This window comes from Oncorhynchus mykiss, chromosome 13 (assembly GCF_057628025.1).
Source record: "Oncorhynchus mykiss isolate SJ-2025 chromosome 13, ASM5762802v1, whole genome shotgun sequence".
NCBI classification, from domain to species: domain Eukaryota; kingdom Metazoa; phylum Chordata; class Actinopteri; order Salmoniformes; family Salmonidae; genus Oncorhynchus; species Oncorhynchus mykiss.
In genome coordinates this window covers 38,509,821-38,525,752 of record NC_143034.1, presented here as the reverse complement: position 1 = coordinate 38,525,752, position 15,932 = coordinate 38,509,821, and the positions used below count along the sequence as shown (strand labels likewise).

The window sequence follows — 15,932 nt, the reverse complement described above, 5'->3', positions numbered from 1 at the left end:
TTGGCCGGTAGTGTATATTATGCATTTCCCTTCTCTCACCTCAGATTATGCTGCAATGTCAATAGTTGCATTGCTATTTACTTTTTTAAACTAATAAATTGACAGCCTTGGAGACTTTTGATCATGTGTCATTAAATTTGGTTTATAAACTTGCATGAAAATTAAGTTTCCAAAATAAATCCAGACTGCATATCTCAGTATCTCTGCTAAGAGCTCATTTCATTTTGTAAAGATATGTCCACAATGGGCGTGTTCCTAATTATTCACTTTTCACAACCGATCTGAGTAAACCACTCAACAAAAAGATACTACACATATAGGAAGCTACTTCAATCCTTGTTGGTGAATCTGGTCCCGTCTCTCCAGTGTATAGTTCGTTCATTAAACTTACGTAACATAAACCATAAATGTTTCCAACCACAGTTTTTATGCGACTAAAAAAGTCATACCGTATAAAAAATAAAAAAAACACGACAGCTGTGATGGAAACAGGAAGTTTTGGTACAATTGCATAAATGCCGACAGATTTGTTCGTTTGACACGGTTTGATCTTTTTGTGTCAGTAAAATTAATTATGCGAGAAATGGCTGTAGAAATGCCTTTATACGCAAATATTGATATAATAACCATATCAAAGCAAACTTGGAGTCGCGATGATATGGTGTGTGGTCCTCCCACCATGATTAAATGGGATGGAAGCACATTAGCCACATTAGATTATACTTTTATTCGCTACATGAAAACTTAAGCTAAGAGTACATTTTGAGTGCACTAGGTCATCACGCACAGATTTTTATCCGCAAAAAAATTACTTTGGTGGAAACGCCACTGGTGGGAAAATTTGCATATTTTCTTTAAGCATATTTTTGAATATTCACATGAATATCTGTCGCCAATTGGATGGAAACCTACAGTTGAAGTCGGGAAGTTTACATACACTTAGGTTGTCATTAAAACTAGTTTTTGCAACCACTCCACAAATTTCTTGTTAACAAACTATAGTTTTGGCAAGTCGGTTAGGACATTAACTTTGTGCATGACACAAGTACTTTTTCCAACAATTATTTACAGACAGATAAGTCACTTATAATTTATCACAATTCCAGTGGGTCAGAAGTTTACATACACTAAGTTGACTGTGCCTTTAAAACTTCTTAGGGCTGCAATCCCGTTAACGGGATCGATATGACAACAGCCAGTGAAAGTGCAGGGCGCCAAATTCAAAACAGAAATCTCATAATTAAAATTCCTCAAACATACATGTATCTTATACCGTTTTAAAGGTAATCTTGTTGTTAATCCCACCACAGTGTCCGATTTCAAATAGGCTTTACAGAGAAAGCACCACAAATGATTATGTTAGGTCACCACCAACTCACAGAAAAATTCAGCCATTTTTCCAGCCAAAGAGAGGAGTCACAAAAAGCACAAATAGAGATAAAATGAATCACTAACCTTTGATGATCTTCATCAGATGACACTCATAGGACTTCACAAGACATGTATGTTTTGTTTGATAAAATTCATATTTATATAAAAAAAATTGTCAAACTAAGTATAGGATGTTGTTATCATAAATCGTCAATAGAGTTCCAACCGGAGAATTTCTATGTCTGTAGAGAAGCCATGGAAAGCAGGTCACTATCATGTGAAATGCGCGTGACCAGGACCTGGCTCTCTGCCAGACCACTGACTCAAAGAGCTCCCATCCGGCTCCAAAACACAGCAGAAGCCTCATTCAAGTTTCTAAAGATGGTTGACATCTAGTGGAAGCCCTAGGAAGTGCAACTTTATCCATATCCCACTGTGAATTCAATAGGGGCTGGATTGAAAATCGACCAAACTCAGATTTCCTACTTCCTGTTTGGCTTTCTTCTCAGGTTTTTGCCTGCCATATGAGTTCTGTTATACTCACAGACATCATTCAAACAGTTTTAAAAACTTCAGAGTGTTTTCTATCCAATACTAATAATATGCATATATTAGCAACTGGGACTGAGGAGCAGGCCGTTTACTCTGGGCACCTTTCATACAAGTTACTCAATACTGCCCCTGCAGCCATAAGACATTTTAAGGGATGGTATTGTTTGATGAAACATCAGTTATAAGACCATCTAATATGCCACATATAGCCATTGTGCCCTTGAGCAGAGAACTTAGTGCATGACACAAGTAATGTTTTCAAACAATTGTTTACAGACAGATTATTTCACTTTTAATTCACTGTATCACAATTCCAGTGGGTCAGAAGTTTACCTTCACTAAGTTGACTGAGCCTTAAAACAGCTTTGAAAATTCCAGAAAATGATTTCATGGCTTTAGAAACTTCTGATAGGCTAATTAACATAATTTGAGTCAATTGGAGGTGTACCTGTGGATGTATTTCAAGGCCTACCTTCAAACTCAGTGCCTCTTTGCTTGACATCATGGGAAAATCTAAAGAAATCAGCCAAGACCTCAGAAAAAAACTGGAGACCTCCACAAGTCTGGTTCATCCTTGGGAGCAATTTCCAAACATCTGAAGGTACCACGTTCATCTGTACAAACAAGTATAAACACCATGGGACCACGCATCCGTCATTACCACTCAGGAAGGGAACGTGTTCTGTCTCCTAGAGATGAACGTACTTTGGTGCGAAAAGTGCAAATCAATCCCAGAACAACAGCAAAGGACCTTGTGAAGATGCTGGAGGAAACAGGTACAAAAGTATCTATATCCACAGTAAAACGAGTCCTATATCGACATAACCTGAACGGCTGCTCAGCAAGGAAGAAGCCACTGCTCCAAAACCGCCATAAAAAAGCCAGACTATGGTTTGCAACTGCACATGGGGACAAAGATAGTACATTTTGGAGAAATGTCCTCTGGTCTGATGAAACAAAAATAGAGCTGTTTGGCCATAATGACCATCGTTATATTTGGAGGAAAAATGCTTGCAAGCCGAAGAACACCATCCCAACCATGAAGCACGGGGGTGTAAGGGATATCGTCCTCTTCTTCCGAGGAGTAGCAGCAAGAAGGATCGGAGGACCAAAACGCAGCGTGGTTAGTGTCCATAATGTTTATTTTAAAACATAAACTGAACACTACGAAATACAAAACAAACGTGAAATGAACGAAACAGTCCCGTGTGGCAACAAACACTGACACGGAAGACAAAGACCCACCACCCTAAACTGAAACCCAGGCTACCTAAGTATGATTCTCAATCAGGGACAACAATTGACAGCTGCCTCTGATTGAGAACCATACTAGGCCAAACTCAAAAACCAACATAGAAAAACAAACATAGACTGCCCACCCAACTCACGCCCTGACCATACTAAAACAAAGATAAAAAACAGAACTATGGTCAGAACGTGACAGGGGTTGGCAGCATCATGTTGTGGGGGTGCTTTGCTGCAGGAGGGACTGGTGCACTTCACAAAATTGATGGCATCATGAGGTATATGGATATATTGAAGCAACACCTCAAGACATCAGTCAGGAAGTTAAAGCTTGGTCGCAAATGGGTCTTCCAAATGGACAATGACCCCAAGCATACTTCCAAAGTTGTGGCAAAATGGCTTAAGGACAACAAAGTCAAGGTATTGGAGTGGCCATCACAAAGCCCTGACTTCAATCCCATAGAGAATGTGTGGGCAGAACTGAAAAAGCGTGTGCGAGCAAGGAGGCCTACAAACCTGACTCAGTTACACCAGCTCTGTCAGGAGGAATGGGCCAAAATTCACCCAACTTATTGTGGGAAGCTTATAGAATGCTACCCAAAACGTTTGACCTAAGTTAAACAATTTAAAGGCAATGCTACCAAATACTAATTAAGTGTATGTAAACTTCTGACCCACTGGGAATGTAATGAAAGAAATAAAAGCTGAAATAAATCACTCTCTACTATTATTCCGACATTTCACATTCTTAAAATAAAGTGGCGATCCTAACTGACCTAAGACAGGGATTTTTTTTTGGTATTTGGCTAAGGTGTATGTAAACTACCGACTTCAACTGTATCTACTATGTCAATTATGCAATCAATGTATTTCTGAAATTGATATGACTTAGTATACTCATCAATATTTGACCTTATCGACATTCACCGTCTAAATGCCTAATCAGCTCGCGTTAATGCAAAGGTCTATGAAAAATTGTGGTTGTCGACAGACATCAAAAGCTATTATGATGGGCCTCCAGAATAGGCCCATCAATTGGTGTGTTACTGATTCCATGGGTATAACCTACAGAAAGGGGCACCACGACACTATGTCGGAACCAGGGTCGTGTTCATTAGGGCACACGATAGAAAACAACAATGAGCGTTTCTAATTGGACAGGTCCAGGTAGTTCTTCAATTTGGTGCCTAATGATCACTGCCCTGTAGCATACCTCACAGCAGGTTTTAGCCAAATCAACCCCTGTGGTTACCTAACCTGAAAAGTATGGTGGATTAGTGGCTGCCTGAAGAGGCTTCTGCACCTGAAAGCTTTTCTAGACTAAACAAAGCAATAACCTTGATGACCGCAAGAAACCGCATACACCACGGCTAAGGGTGCAGATCGTGACGAACCATAATAGGATATGCTGTAAAAGTGAGTCATCGTATTAGTCAACATGACCTCTATTGCCTAACATATACTCAAGTTTGAATTGCATGATGACGACAAGGACAGAGGATTGCATCTTGATGAATCAACAGCACCTTCTGATGAATAAGCTATGTCCTCCTCGTTACTATGCTGTGTTTTCTTCAGCAAAGTTGAATCAATTTCAGTACTTGATCTTTTATAGGAAATGCTGTGGATTTTTAGTGATGTTCTCAGTTTACAAGTTTTGAGTGTTTGAGTGGGTGTAAAAAGTCAATGGTTAAAGGCTAGAAGATTACAGCACTGATATTCAGATCAATAAGACATTGCGGACCATTTGTAAAAACAAATGCAACATTAAAAAAGAATCAATAAATCTGCATCAATAATAATCTGTCAAATAAAGCATTTATAATATACTATTCAAACACCATGATGATTGTCATACTGTAACAATCCTCGCTAATAAGCCCACCTTACAGTTCCCCCTAAATTAGTTAATCCTATTGGAGCAATGCGTTTAACACAAGCGACCTGGGTTGATGGCGCATACTGGAGTTGATACTTTGTTTAGAGGCCTTATCTTTTTACAGGTAAAATGACAGAAACAAAAGAGACAAGGACATTTTGATGAAAATGGAGGACAAGGTGAATTCATTATTGAGAAATTATTCAACATTTGTCCAATATCACTTTGTGCATTTTACCCTGAAAGGAAATATTGTACTATGCAACACAAAGACCGGGAACTGGCCACTATTTCGATCTCAATTCCTTTTGGTCCAAGAAAGTTATTTTAAGAGACATTTCACAGAGAATCTCGTCCCCAGTTATTGCGAGCATTGGGAATGAGATTAACTATGGTGAAACAGCAAGGCCAGAATCACAAATGAAGTGTGAGACACTCAGTACAACTGACTCTGCATGATGAAGGTAGACTCAGCAATGACATCAGTTTTGGCAGATTGTTGTTGTTTATGCCTGTAAGGCAGAAGTACATTTTTTGGGCTGTTGTTGATGTCTAGCCAAAAGTTGCCCCACTGTGTTTGATGATGAAATATTGCTGCGTCTATCTTTAAGCAGTTCCCATAAAGAGAAGGTGCCACCAAAAAAGCAAGCTTTGAGAAAGATCAATTGAGGTTGTATTGAAGTGTCAGCTTTTTTAAATAAATAAGAGCACCATTCATTGATGGAGATGCCATCACCTTTGCTTTTTTGAACTACGGGACACAGAGAGATCTCTGTACCAATATTCTTAAATAGCTCTTGTTTCCTTCCAGACCACTGTTCAGAAAGGACTGGATAGGTGAAAAATACATAACTTAGGAGTCTACCCAATCTTTTTGCCAATCAATAAGCTATTGGAGAACATCGAGACACAGTCAGAGAGAGAGCAATGCCCCCGGGCAGCTTACCCTCTTTCTGAGGTTATAGGTGAGCAGCAGGTTGCGGGAGAAGTGGTTGGAGAAGGCCGTGTAGAACTCCAGAACTTTCTGCAGAGCGTCACGCTTGATGACGTGGAGGTCGCAGTAAGTCAAGGCCCGAACGTTGGCGCAAGCCTGGGCTAGGGTCACCTCCTTCCAGAAGATGTCCCCAAACACGTCTCCCTTTCCTGTGAAGATAAAAAAACGGCGATAGAAAGGGGAGAGATAAATAGTGAGGTGAATGATAACAAAGGAAACCCCATCCATCCACAATGATATGAATCTAACTGACATGAAGCAAATCTTGCAGCCTTTCATGGTAATACAAAGTAAAAAAGCCCAAGGTCATACTTCTATGCTGAAATGTGCTTTAATTGCAAACTGCCTGTACAATGTTAATAACAAACAAAGAAATTTACCATTGAAAAAGAGTGCATTATGTAACAGGTCATTTAAAAAATATCTAGTTTGAGACCAACGGGGGAGAAATGATACACAGTGCATTTGTGATACCAATTGTAGAAGCCTTGTCGCCTACAAGGCAAACAGACCCTGTACTGAGCTGTAAACAACATATTGCACCTCTTACTAATGTCAAGCTGCATCCCTCACTCCACCAAGCTCCTACTTTTCTGGAAACAGATCTAAAAAAGTATTAGCCAAGACTCTATAAGCCATGGTTATTAACATATATGCAGACCTTTTGTTTTTCACACGTGAAAATACAAATCTGTCCTTTTCCCGTGTCCAAATTGAATTGATGAAATGCATCAGACAGCTTATGGGAGCTTTTGGAGTTACAGTACAAAATCAAATCCAATTTTATCGGTCACATACACATGGTTAGTAGATGTTAATGCGAGTGTAGCGAAATGCTTGTGCTTCTAGATCTGACAGTGCAGTAATCTAACAATTGCACAACAACTACCCATTTCAGTTTGTCCGTGATGTGTACGCCGAGGAACTTAAAACTTTCCACCTTCTCCACTGCTGTCCCGTCTATGTGGACAGGGGGGTGCTCCCTCTGCTGTTTCCTGAAGACCACAATCATCTCCTTTGTTTAGTTGACGTCGAGGGAGAGGTTGTTTTCCTGACACCACACTCCGAGTGCCCTCACCTCCTCCCTGTAGGTTGTCTCGTCGTTGTTGGTAATCAAGCCCACTACCGTTGTGTCGTCTGCAAACTTAATGATTGAGTTGGAGGCGTGCATGGCCACGCAGTCGTGGGTGAACAGGGGCCCTAGTGTTGAGGGTCAGCGAAATGGAGATGTTGTCTTTTACCTTCACCACCTGGGGACGGCCCGTCAGAAAGTCCAGGACCCAATTGCACAGGGCCGAGTTGAGACCCAGGGCCTTCAGCTTGATGATGAGCTTGGAGGGTACTGTTGAATGCTGAGCTTTAGTCAATGAACAGCATTCTTACATAGGTATTCCTCTTGTCCAGATGGGATAGGGCAGTGTGCAGGCAATTGCGTCATCTGTGGACCTGTTGGGGCGGTATGCAAACTGAAGTGGGTCTAGGAGGACTCGGTAAGGTGGAGGTGATGAAGGTGATGAAACTGAGGAGTATTTATGTCTGTAATAAAGCACTTTTGTGGGGAAAAATTCATTCTGATTGGCTGGGCCTGACTTCCAAGTGGGTGGGCCTATGCTCTCTCAGGCCCATCCATGGCTGTGCCCCTGCCCAGTTATGTGAAATCCATAGATTAGGGCCTAATGAATTTACTATAAATGACTGATTTCCTTATATTAACTAACTCAGTAAAAATAATTGAAATTGTTGCATGTTGCATTTATATATTTTTTCAGTATAGAGGGGGAGAACTCTTCATTAAAAAAAAGAAGACATTTATGACTGAAGTTTACTGTTTCGGACCAACCGGTCACACCACAAACAAACAAACAACTGTATACAGCTTTGAACGATGTTTGGACATTAAGGGTTATTTGCATGTGGAAACGTTGCATAATGCCTGTATGTAGATTTCCGCCTAAATAAATAATTAAGTTTGGGTATGTCCATCATGAGACGGACATAAACAATAAGGTTTAATGCCACATACTCCAAGAAAGATAAAAATCTCCCCTTTTCTAGTAAAAATACATTGCTGATTCTCACTTTTGAGGACACAAGCTCAATTACATGAAAATATGAAATATTATGACTTAGTTCCTATTCAACATAGTTCCTATTCAACATACTTAATGAATAGGGCTTGAAATGACTTACATGCTTTCTTAATATAGTAACAACCAATTTAGAAAACGACTACTAAGAGTTCACCTTATAACTGTAAAATAGATATGATCATATTTAGTTACACCATTTGGCACCATTTCATAGAACTGGTGACAGAAAATGTTCTGCCCTGCGTCCTCAGTGACGCCATTCACACACTAGCCGAAACGTTACAACTTCAGCTTTAAGATTTAGTCTGTCTGTGACGAACACAAAGTGGTTATGTTTCACATCTACAAATAACATTATTTTTTTTAAAATTAAGCTCGAAATAAAACAATTTGTGTTTGTCATAGAGATATGGGAATACTTTCTTACAACACGGAAGCTAAGAAGCTCTCAAGTGGTATATGGCATGTCAGAGCGTGATGTGTCCTTCCACCACAATAACAATAACAAAGTGAACTCCTCTCCTGGGGCTGGAGAAATGTTACCACTCTCAAATTCATAGACAAGCTAAGGATGCAAGGACTGACCATCCATGATATTCGTTTTAACCATGTTTTGAGGCTCATAGTGTTTGTTTGGATTGACTTTGTTTACATTGAACTTAAACAAGCTTATATTTGGGGTTCTGATGGGGTAAGACAGTTGTACTAAGCTCATGAGCCATGTATACGTTATATTCTTCAAGACTCAACGGGTACATATAATTGATTTATGTCCAGCACTTGATGTATAAACTGCTGATTGTCCCATTAAAAGGGACATTTCACTCATAAATGAAAGTTGTCAGATGTTTTCAGGCCTCAAAAGTACAGTACTTTCAAGATTAAATGTACTGTATGATGTTGTGTGGATACCTCCACAAATGAATGGAAAAGTTAAGCACTGTCTAATTTCCTGGTTTCATTCGGTGCTTGACTTTTCTATTTATTTGTGGAGGTATACAGCTGGATCTACACGTTGTCATGTGGTTTCATCTTGACATTAGATGACTTTAGAGGTCTGAAAACATTTGACAAACTTTGATTTGAAAGGGAAATGAATGTCCCTTTTTGATTCAGTAACAGAAAAACAGCTTGTCATTTTGTCACCATGGCTTGCTTTTTGGGAGACCCTTTCTTCCCTTGGATGATATTTGAGGTGATCTGTGAAAAATGGGAAGTACAAGTCCAATTTTATCCGCTCAAGCCACATCTGGCACAAATTGCTTTAATGACACGTTACTCATACTAACCCAATGGGAAGAGGAAATTAACATACACGACTAGGTAACATTAGCTATGTAACTAAAATTATTTCTGCATTCTTACAAATGTAGCGGAATGCTGACGTTTAGCTGATCCATAGCTAGATAGGAGCTTTTAGGCTTACACTAGCTACCATATTAAAAGGTACCTTAGAACAAACCAGGCTTCATTTGATCAATTTCATGGAAGTCATTATATTAGGTTGTTGGCCGAACCGAAAACCTGAACTTGATCAATCCCCGAGTTGTTTTGTATTTGTATTTTTTCTATATGATCGTAAAACATTCTTATGATTTGTTGGCACCTTCAATTCTTGAACATTTTCTTATAAGAACTGTATTTCACCACTCTGTCTGCTTAGGCAAATTTGCAGAAATTCTAAACTTGGAACCAAATCAGAACTCCCGTACAATAAATGTACAGTGAGGGGGAAAAAGTATTTGCTCCCCTGTTGATTTTGTACGTTTGCCCGCTGACAAAGAAATTATCAGTCTATAATTTTAATGGTAGGTTTATTTGAACAGTGAGAGACAGAATAACATTTAACATTTAACAATAACATTTAATGATGGAAAAAAAAAAACGATTTTGATCCCCTGCTGATTTTGTACGTTTGTCCACTGACAAAGAAATGATCAGTCTATAATTTTAATGGTAGGTTTATTTGAACAGTGAGAGACAGAATAACATTTAACATTTAACAATAACATTTAATGATGGAAAAAAAAAAACGATTTTGATCCCCTGCTGATTTTGTACGTTTGTCCACTGACAAAGAAATGATCAGTCTATAATTTTAATGGTAGGTTTATTTGAACAGTGAGAGACAGAATAACATTTAACATTTGTATAATAATTGTTTTTGCTCGCAATTCGCCTTTGCCGATGTTTGCCTGTACAACTAGCGAACATAAAAAAAAATTAAGTGCAAGAATTGACATGACCTACCAACAGAAATGGCCTGCCCAGGGCTGTGGTTTTTACACATTGTGTATATGTATTTCTGTTGGTAGGTCATGTCAATTCTTGCACTTAATTTTTTTTTATGTTCGCTAGTTGTACAGGCAAACATCGACAAAGGCGAATTGCGAGCGAAAACAATTATTCCCTGGGGAGTTGCTTCTTGCCTGGACCACCATGCAGTCAAGCAAAACAACAAAACACTGTTGAGATGTAAAGCTACAGCGGCCATTTTTAGAATGTAACATGCTGTTACTACAATTTCAGCAATTTTTTTAATCGATAAAACAAGTTTTTTTTAAATACGGAAAATGTATGTACATTTCAGCCATTTCAAAATCATTGCTATTACAATTTTACTGTAAGAGTGTTGTTCTGTTTACAGTGCTTAGAGGGGCAACTTTCGAGAGTGTCATGAGTCGAAACGTGACAAACTCGCAAGTTTACATTCCAGTATATCTGTAGCTGAGGGTATTACTGCAAAAAAGCCTAGTAAGTGTGAAGACCCTAGTAGTGCGAGATATTCTCCTGCTCATTTCTTAAAGGTTAAGTCCCTGCTAGAGGGAGAGGGCAATCCAAATATTTATCCCTCGCGTAAATACGAGCTCCATCGTGATAACCAGTCTTCTCGCTTGACGATTTGTAGGGAAAAACAATCACCGAAAGGATGCAGAGAGCAGCCCTAGAGTATTGTAAATTCATCATCCCACTTCCTACAGGCGTTTTTCTGTCTCAGTGACACAGCTAATCTCTGAGGAGGAGTTATCAGACCATCATGCATCTAACAGAGGTCTGACTCAAGAGTGCCTCTTCTCTCTTGAGGAACTAAGATAAAGGTTCTCTGTGTTGTAAGTCTATTTGGAAGACACTACATGAACACAGCATAACACATACAAAAGCAATTTCTATATTTTTTACTATTATATCACACAAGCATTTTAAAATAATATTAACCACTACAGGTTGACACACATATGGCATGTTTGTTCCTATATAGTGGGGTGGCTAAACTGAAAAACTTTGACTCAATTGTAATAGAGCAGGGGTTTCAATTCTGGTCCCGGTGTTGTGCAGAAATTATCCAGCAATTCTCCGGCAAGGCTATTTTCTTTCCTGCCGAAAGTCATTTTAAAGTGATGAGAAAATATGGTTAATATAGCTATTATGTAATCCATTTTTGTCCATATAGCAAAATATTGTGGTGACGCAACATTGTGATGTTAAGTTTATTTATTTACATTTTTGATCTTTCATTTTTTTTTAAAGATGCTCTCATGCTAGAAAAGGTTGGAGAACCCTGCTGTAGACCTCTTCACATCACGTCCCAGACAACAGAGGTTCAGTATACTCTCAAAGTTTCATTTCAGAAAGTGTCGTTTGTCTTCATGTTACTTCTCATGTGGTTGAACACAGATGTAGGATCTTAATTATAATGAATTATTTTATTGACCACCCTGTTGCAGGGAACTTCCCTGCAATGCAGATATGTTTTACTTGTAGTATATGAGGTTTAAAAAAGGCTTCTGAAGTTTGTAATTTCCACTTTGAAATTCCAGACTTGATTTTCAGACTGGATTTGTATCAACCTCTACAAAAAAATATTCCATCATAATCTAGATAATAATTCACATTTCCTGTTGCTGCAGGATTATTTTCCTGCTGTAGCAAACTGGTTCAAATTAAGATCCTACATCTGTACGTCACCTCCAGAGATCCACACAAAGCTGATTTTGTTTACTAGAGTTAGGACTACTACTGTTTGCTTTGACATGCTCACTGCTAATTTTCACAACATTCGTTTCCGCATAATAACGGGTTCACGAGAATCGACCTAAGGGGTTGCACAGATATTGTCACGGCTCGTATGAAAGTGAAAAGCAACTATCGACTATCAAAATATTGCGACTATCAAAATATTGAGTTTGCTCAATGTAGGCCCTTGAGCATACTTCCTGAACAGATTGTATAGAGAATAGGGACGCTTAAATTCACTTTTTATTAACATTAAAAAGAAGCACAGATGTAATTTGCTATTTTGAGGCAGGTTTACCTTTTAAAGCAGCAGACATGAACCTACATCAAGGGGTGGATCTCTATTGTGGAGGGGTGGAGTCTCTATTGTCGTCTTGAATACTAATGTGATGCAATATCTTACAGTCAGGTGTACACAAACAGGAAACATGTTTTTCAGCGCAATCCACTTTACTCTAACCTCAATTCCACCAAATGAGCAATAAGCCAGGTCCAGCAATGCTCTATGCATTTAAAGGTCACTAAGTGTAATATGGTCATGAAAACACACCATTTTATAATGCAATTGTTTTCGAGTGTCAGATATTGACTATACATACAGATACCAAAGATGGCCTCTTGACCATGTCTCCCTCTGGTCTTCTGGCCTCAATTACACTTCCTGGATAAATGAAGGTTTAAAAATTAAGAATAAATAAACCCTCACCTAATATGGCCACAACCTCATCGTCCTGGATGACCTCCAAGGACCCGGACACCACGAAACAGAGGCTGTCTACACTTTCGCCCGCGTGGTAGATGAGGTCTCCAGGGGCACTGTGGGTGGTCTGGAACTCCATGGCCAGGGCCCGTAGGCACCCATCGCTCGCTAGTCGGAAGGCTGGGTGCTCCTTGAACACCTTTCTGTTAAGATGGACGCAAATGTCCGCCCGCATGTCCTTGGGGCAGATCTGCAACACCTGCGGGAGAGGAAGGTTACTTATACATATTCACATACTGTGAGATGGTAACAAAATGGTATGGAAATTGTTAGCCATGTTTGCGTTACCTTGTCTGTATCGATGCCTCTAGACATGGACCATGTAGAGACAATGTAGTCCATGACGCGTTCACTGAGGCCCTTTGGCACCTGGTAGAGCTTGAGGAAGTCGCGGACGCTGTTGAGCATCTCGTGGTAGCGGTTGGTGTTGGCGTACATCTGCTGGAAGATGGTGGTCACGTTACCGAAGATGGTGGCATACAGGAGTGCTGGAAAAGACCAATAAAGAGTGTGGTCAATGTGCTGGCAAATATGGCCTACTGTAGATGTGTTCACTAAAGGATTCTAGCAAATGGGACCCTTAAAATGATGAGCTGGTAAGAATAATGGTTTTGAGTTTATTAGCATTTTGTCCACTGACAAGACTGTTCTGTGTATTATTAATAGTGAAAGAACAGAACACTAGAGACCCAAAGGAACCATTCGTAATGTTTTCTTTTGGCAGACAACAGTCTGTAAATCTATCACAATAATATCCCCATATTCACAGTCATAACTTGGAAACATCATTGTGTGCCCTTGCAAATGCAGCGATGTGTGTAGCAAAACAAGTGGCACGTTACATTAATCGTATCTTCTTCTACACGGACATTATCTCTCCATTGGTCATAATGGGCTTTGGGAGATGGTCTGTCAAGACAAAATGGTGTCACACTCCCTCTCACTTCCCACTGACTGCTGACCAATCAGCCATCTCTCATTCTGTCTCAATCCCGCAGCTACCCAATCAATATCGGCTCTCACAATTCATACCCAAGTCAGCACTTTGCCTGAGAATGTGTCGCCCTATTCCCCTTCCAGTGTCCCACTCCTCCACAGCAGGGTCAGAGAAATCAATAGAGGTCCTGTCAGCCATTAGTGATGACACCGGTGGCATTCATTTTCAAGGGAAGTGAAACATAGTGCTCGTTTTCAATCGTTCAGGTGGCACACTAAAAGCTGAAAAATCACTGGCTTTATTATAACCAAAGGGTCATCATAATTGTTAAACTGAAGGGGATATTGAGCAACCTTGCCAAAGGACGTTTTAGAAGGTGGATGACATGACTATATTATTGTTGCTGCTGATGCAATCGATCCTCGCAGAGGCGACGAGCGAGCACAACAGGTAAACAGTCAGGGAGACGAGAGAGGGCCTGTCATATACACAATGGGGCAACGCTCAGAGGCATTAGGCTGGGCTAAAAACGTCTGTCATTTTTCCAGCCGCTGCAGTGATGAGTGATGGGCCAAATAGAACTGTCTGATCAAGCCACAGAACTGAACTAAGGGTAGCCGCCTGTGATAAAAATGCATCAGGATACTGTTGACTACTGTTAAATGCAACAGCTTGGGACTGTTCTGACAACATACACTAGGCTGGATCATTCAGTTATCAGAAGCAATTTAAGAGTGTAATTTAATTGTAACTGGATTCAGAGACTTGTCCCGAAGCCACTCCTACGTTGTCTTGGCTGTGTGCTTAGGGTCGTTATCCTGTTGGAAGGTGAACCTTCGCCCTAGTTTGAGGTCTTGAGCAGATTTTCATCAAGGATCTCACTGTACTTCGCTCCTTTCATCTTTCCCTCGATCCTGACTATTCTCCCAGTCCCTGCCCCTGAAAAACATCACCACAGCATGTTTCTGCCACCGCCATGCTTCACCGTAGGGATAGTATTGGTCAGGTGATGAGCAGTACCTGGTTTCATCCAGACGTGTCCCTTGGCATTCAGGCCAAAGAGGCTTCAGTCTAGCCACTCTACCATAAAGGCCTGATTGGTGGACTGCTGCAGAGATGGTTGTCCTTCTGGAAGGTTCTGAAGCTCTGTCAGAGTTACCATTGGGTTCTTGGTCACCTCCCTGACCAAGGCCCTTCTCCCCCTTCTCTAGAGCCAGCTCTAGGAAGATTCTTGTGGTTCCACACTTCTTCCATTTGACAATGATGGAGGCCACTGTGTTTTTGGGGACCTTCGATGCTGCAAAAATTTTTTTGGACCCTTCTCCAGATCTATGCCTCGACACAATTCCTGTCTCTTAATAGCTCTACGGACAATTCCTTCGACCTCATGGCTTGATTTTTGCTCTGACATGCACTGCCAACTGTGGGATCTTATATAGACAGGTGTGTACCTTTCCAAATCATGTCCAATACATTACATTTACCACAGGTGGACTCAAATCAAGTTGTAGAAACACCTCAAGGATAATCAATGGAAATAGGATGCACCTGAGCTCAATTTCAAATCTCAAAGCAAAGGGTCTGAATACTTATGTAAATAAGGTATGTTTTTTAATTGTAATAAATTTGCAAAAAAGTCTAAAAACCTGTTTTCGCTTTGTCATTATGAGGTATTGTGTGCAAAAAAATATATAATTTAATACATTTTAGAATAAGGCTGTAACACAACAAAATGTGTAAAAAGGGAAGGGGTCTGAATACGTTCCAAATGCACTGTATGTTTGTATATACGTGTGTGTGTGTGTGTGTGTGTGTGTGTGTGTGTGTGTGTGTGTGTGTGTGAATGTACACTACCATTCAAAAGTTTGGGGTCACTTAGAAATGTCCTTGTTTTTGAAAGAAAATGTAAAATGTTGTCCATTAAAATAACATCAAATTGATCAGAAATACAGTGTAGACATTGTTAATGTTGTAAATGACTATTGTTGCTGGAAACAGCTGATTTTTTAAAATTGAATATCTACACAGGCGTAAAGAGGCCCACTATCAGTAACCATCACTCCTGTGTTCCAATGTCACATTGTGTTAGC

At 39.9% G+C, this 15,932-nt stretch overlaps 1 protein-coding gene across 2 annotated transcripts in view; it reads right to left on the bottom strand.

Annotated features, from left to right (window-relative positions):
* LOC110486077 (voltage-gated delayed rectifier potassium channel KCNH1) overlaps positions 1–15,932 on the bottom strand; it is a 52,730-nt gene that overhangs the window by 11,415 nt on the left and 25,383 nt on the right. The window contains exons 9-11 of one of the 2 annotated variants that reach the window (XM_021557413.3): positions 13,194–13,393; positions 12,852–13,104; positions 5,994–6,190 (exon numbers count right to left, since the gene is read on the bottom strand). In XM_021557413.3, the coding sequence (XP_021413088.1) occupies positions 5,994–6,190; positions 12,852–13,104; positions 13,194–13,393 (650 nt within the window). Of the gene's footprint in view, positions 1–5,993; positions 6,191–10,079; positions 11,507–12,851; positions 13,105–13,193; positions 13,394–15,932 lie in introns of those variants that run through there. The other variant, XM_036940727.2, reaches the window with a different exon arrangement.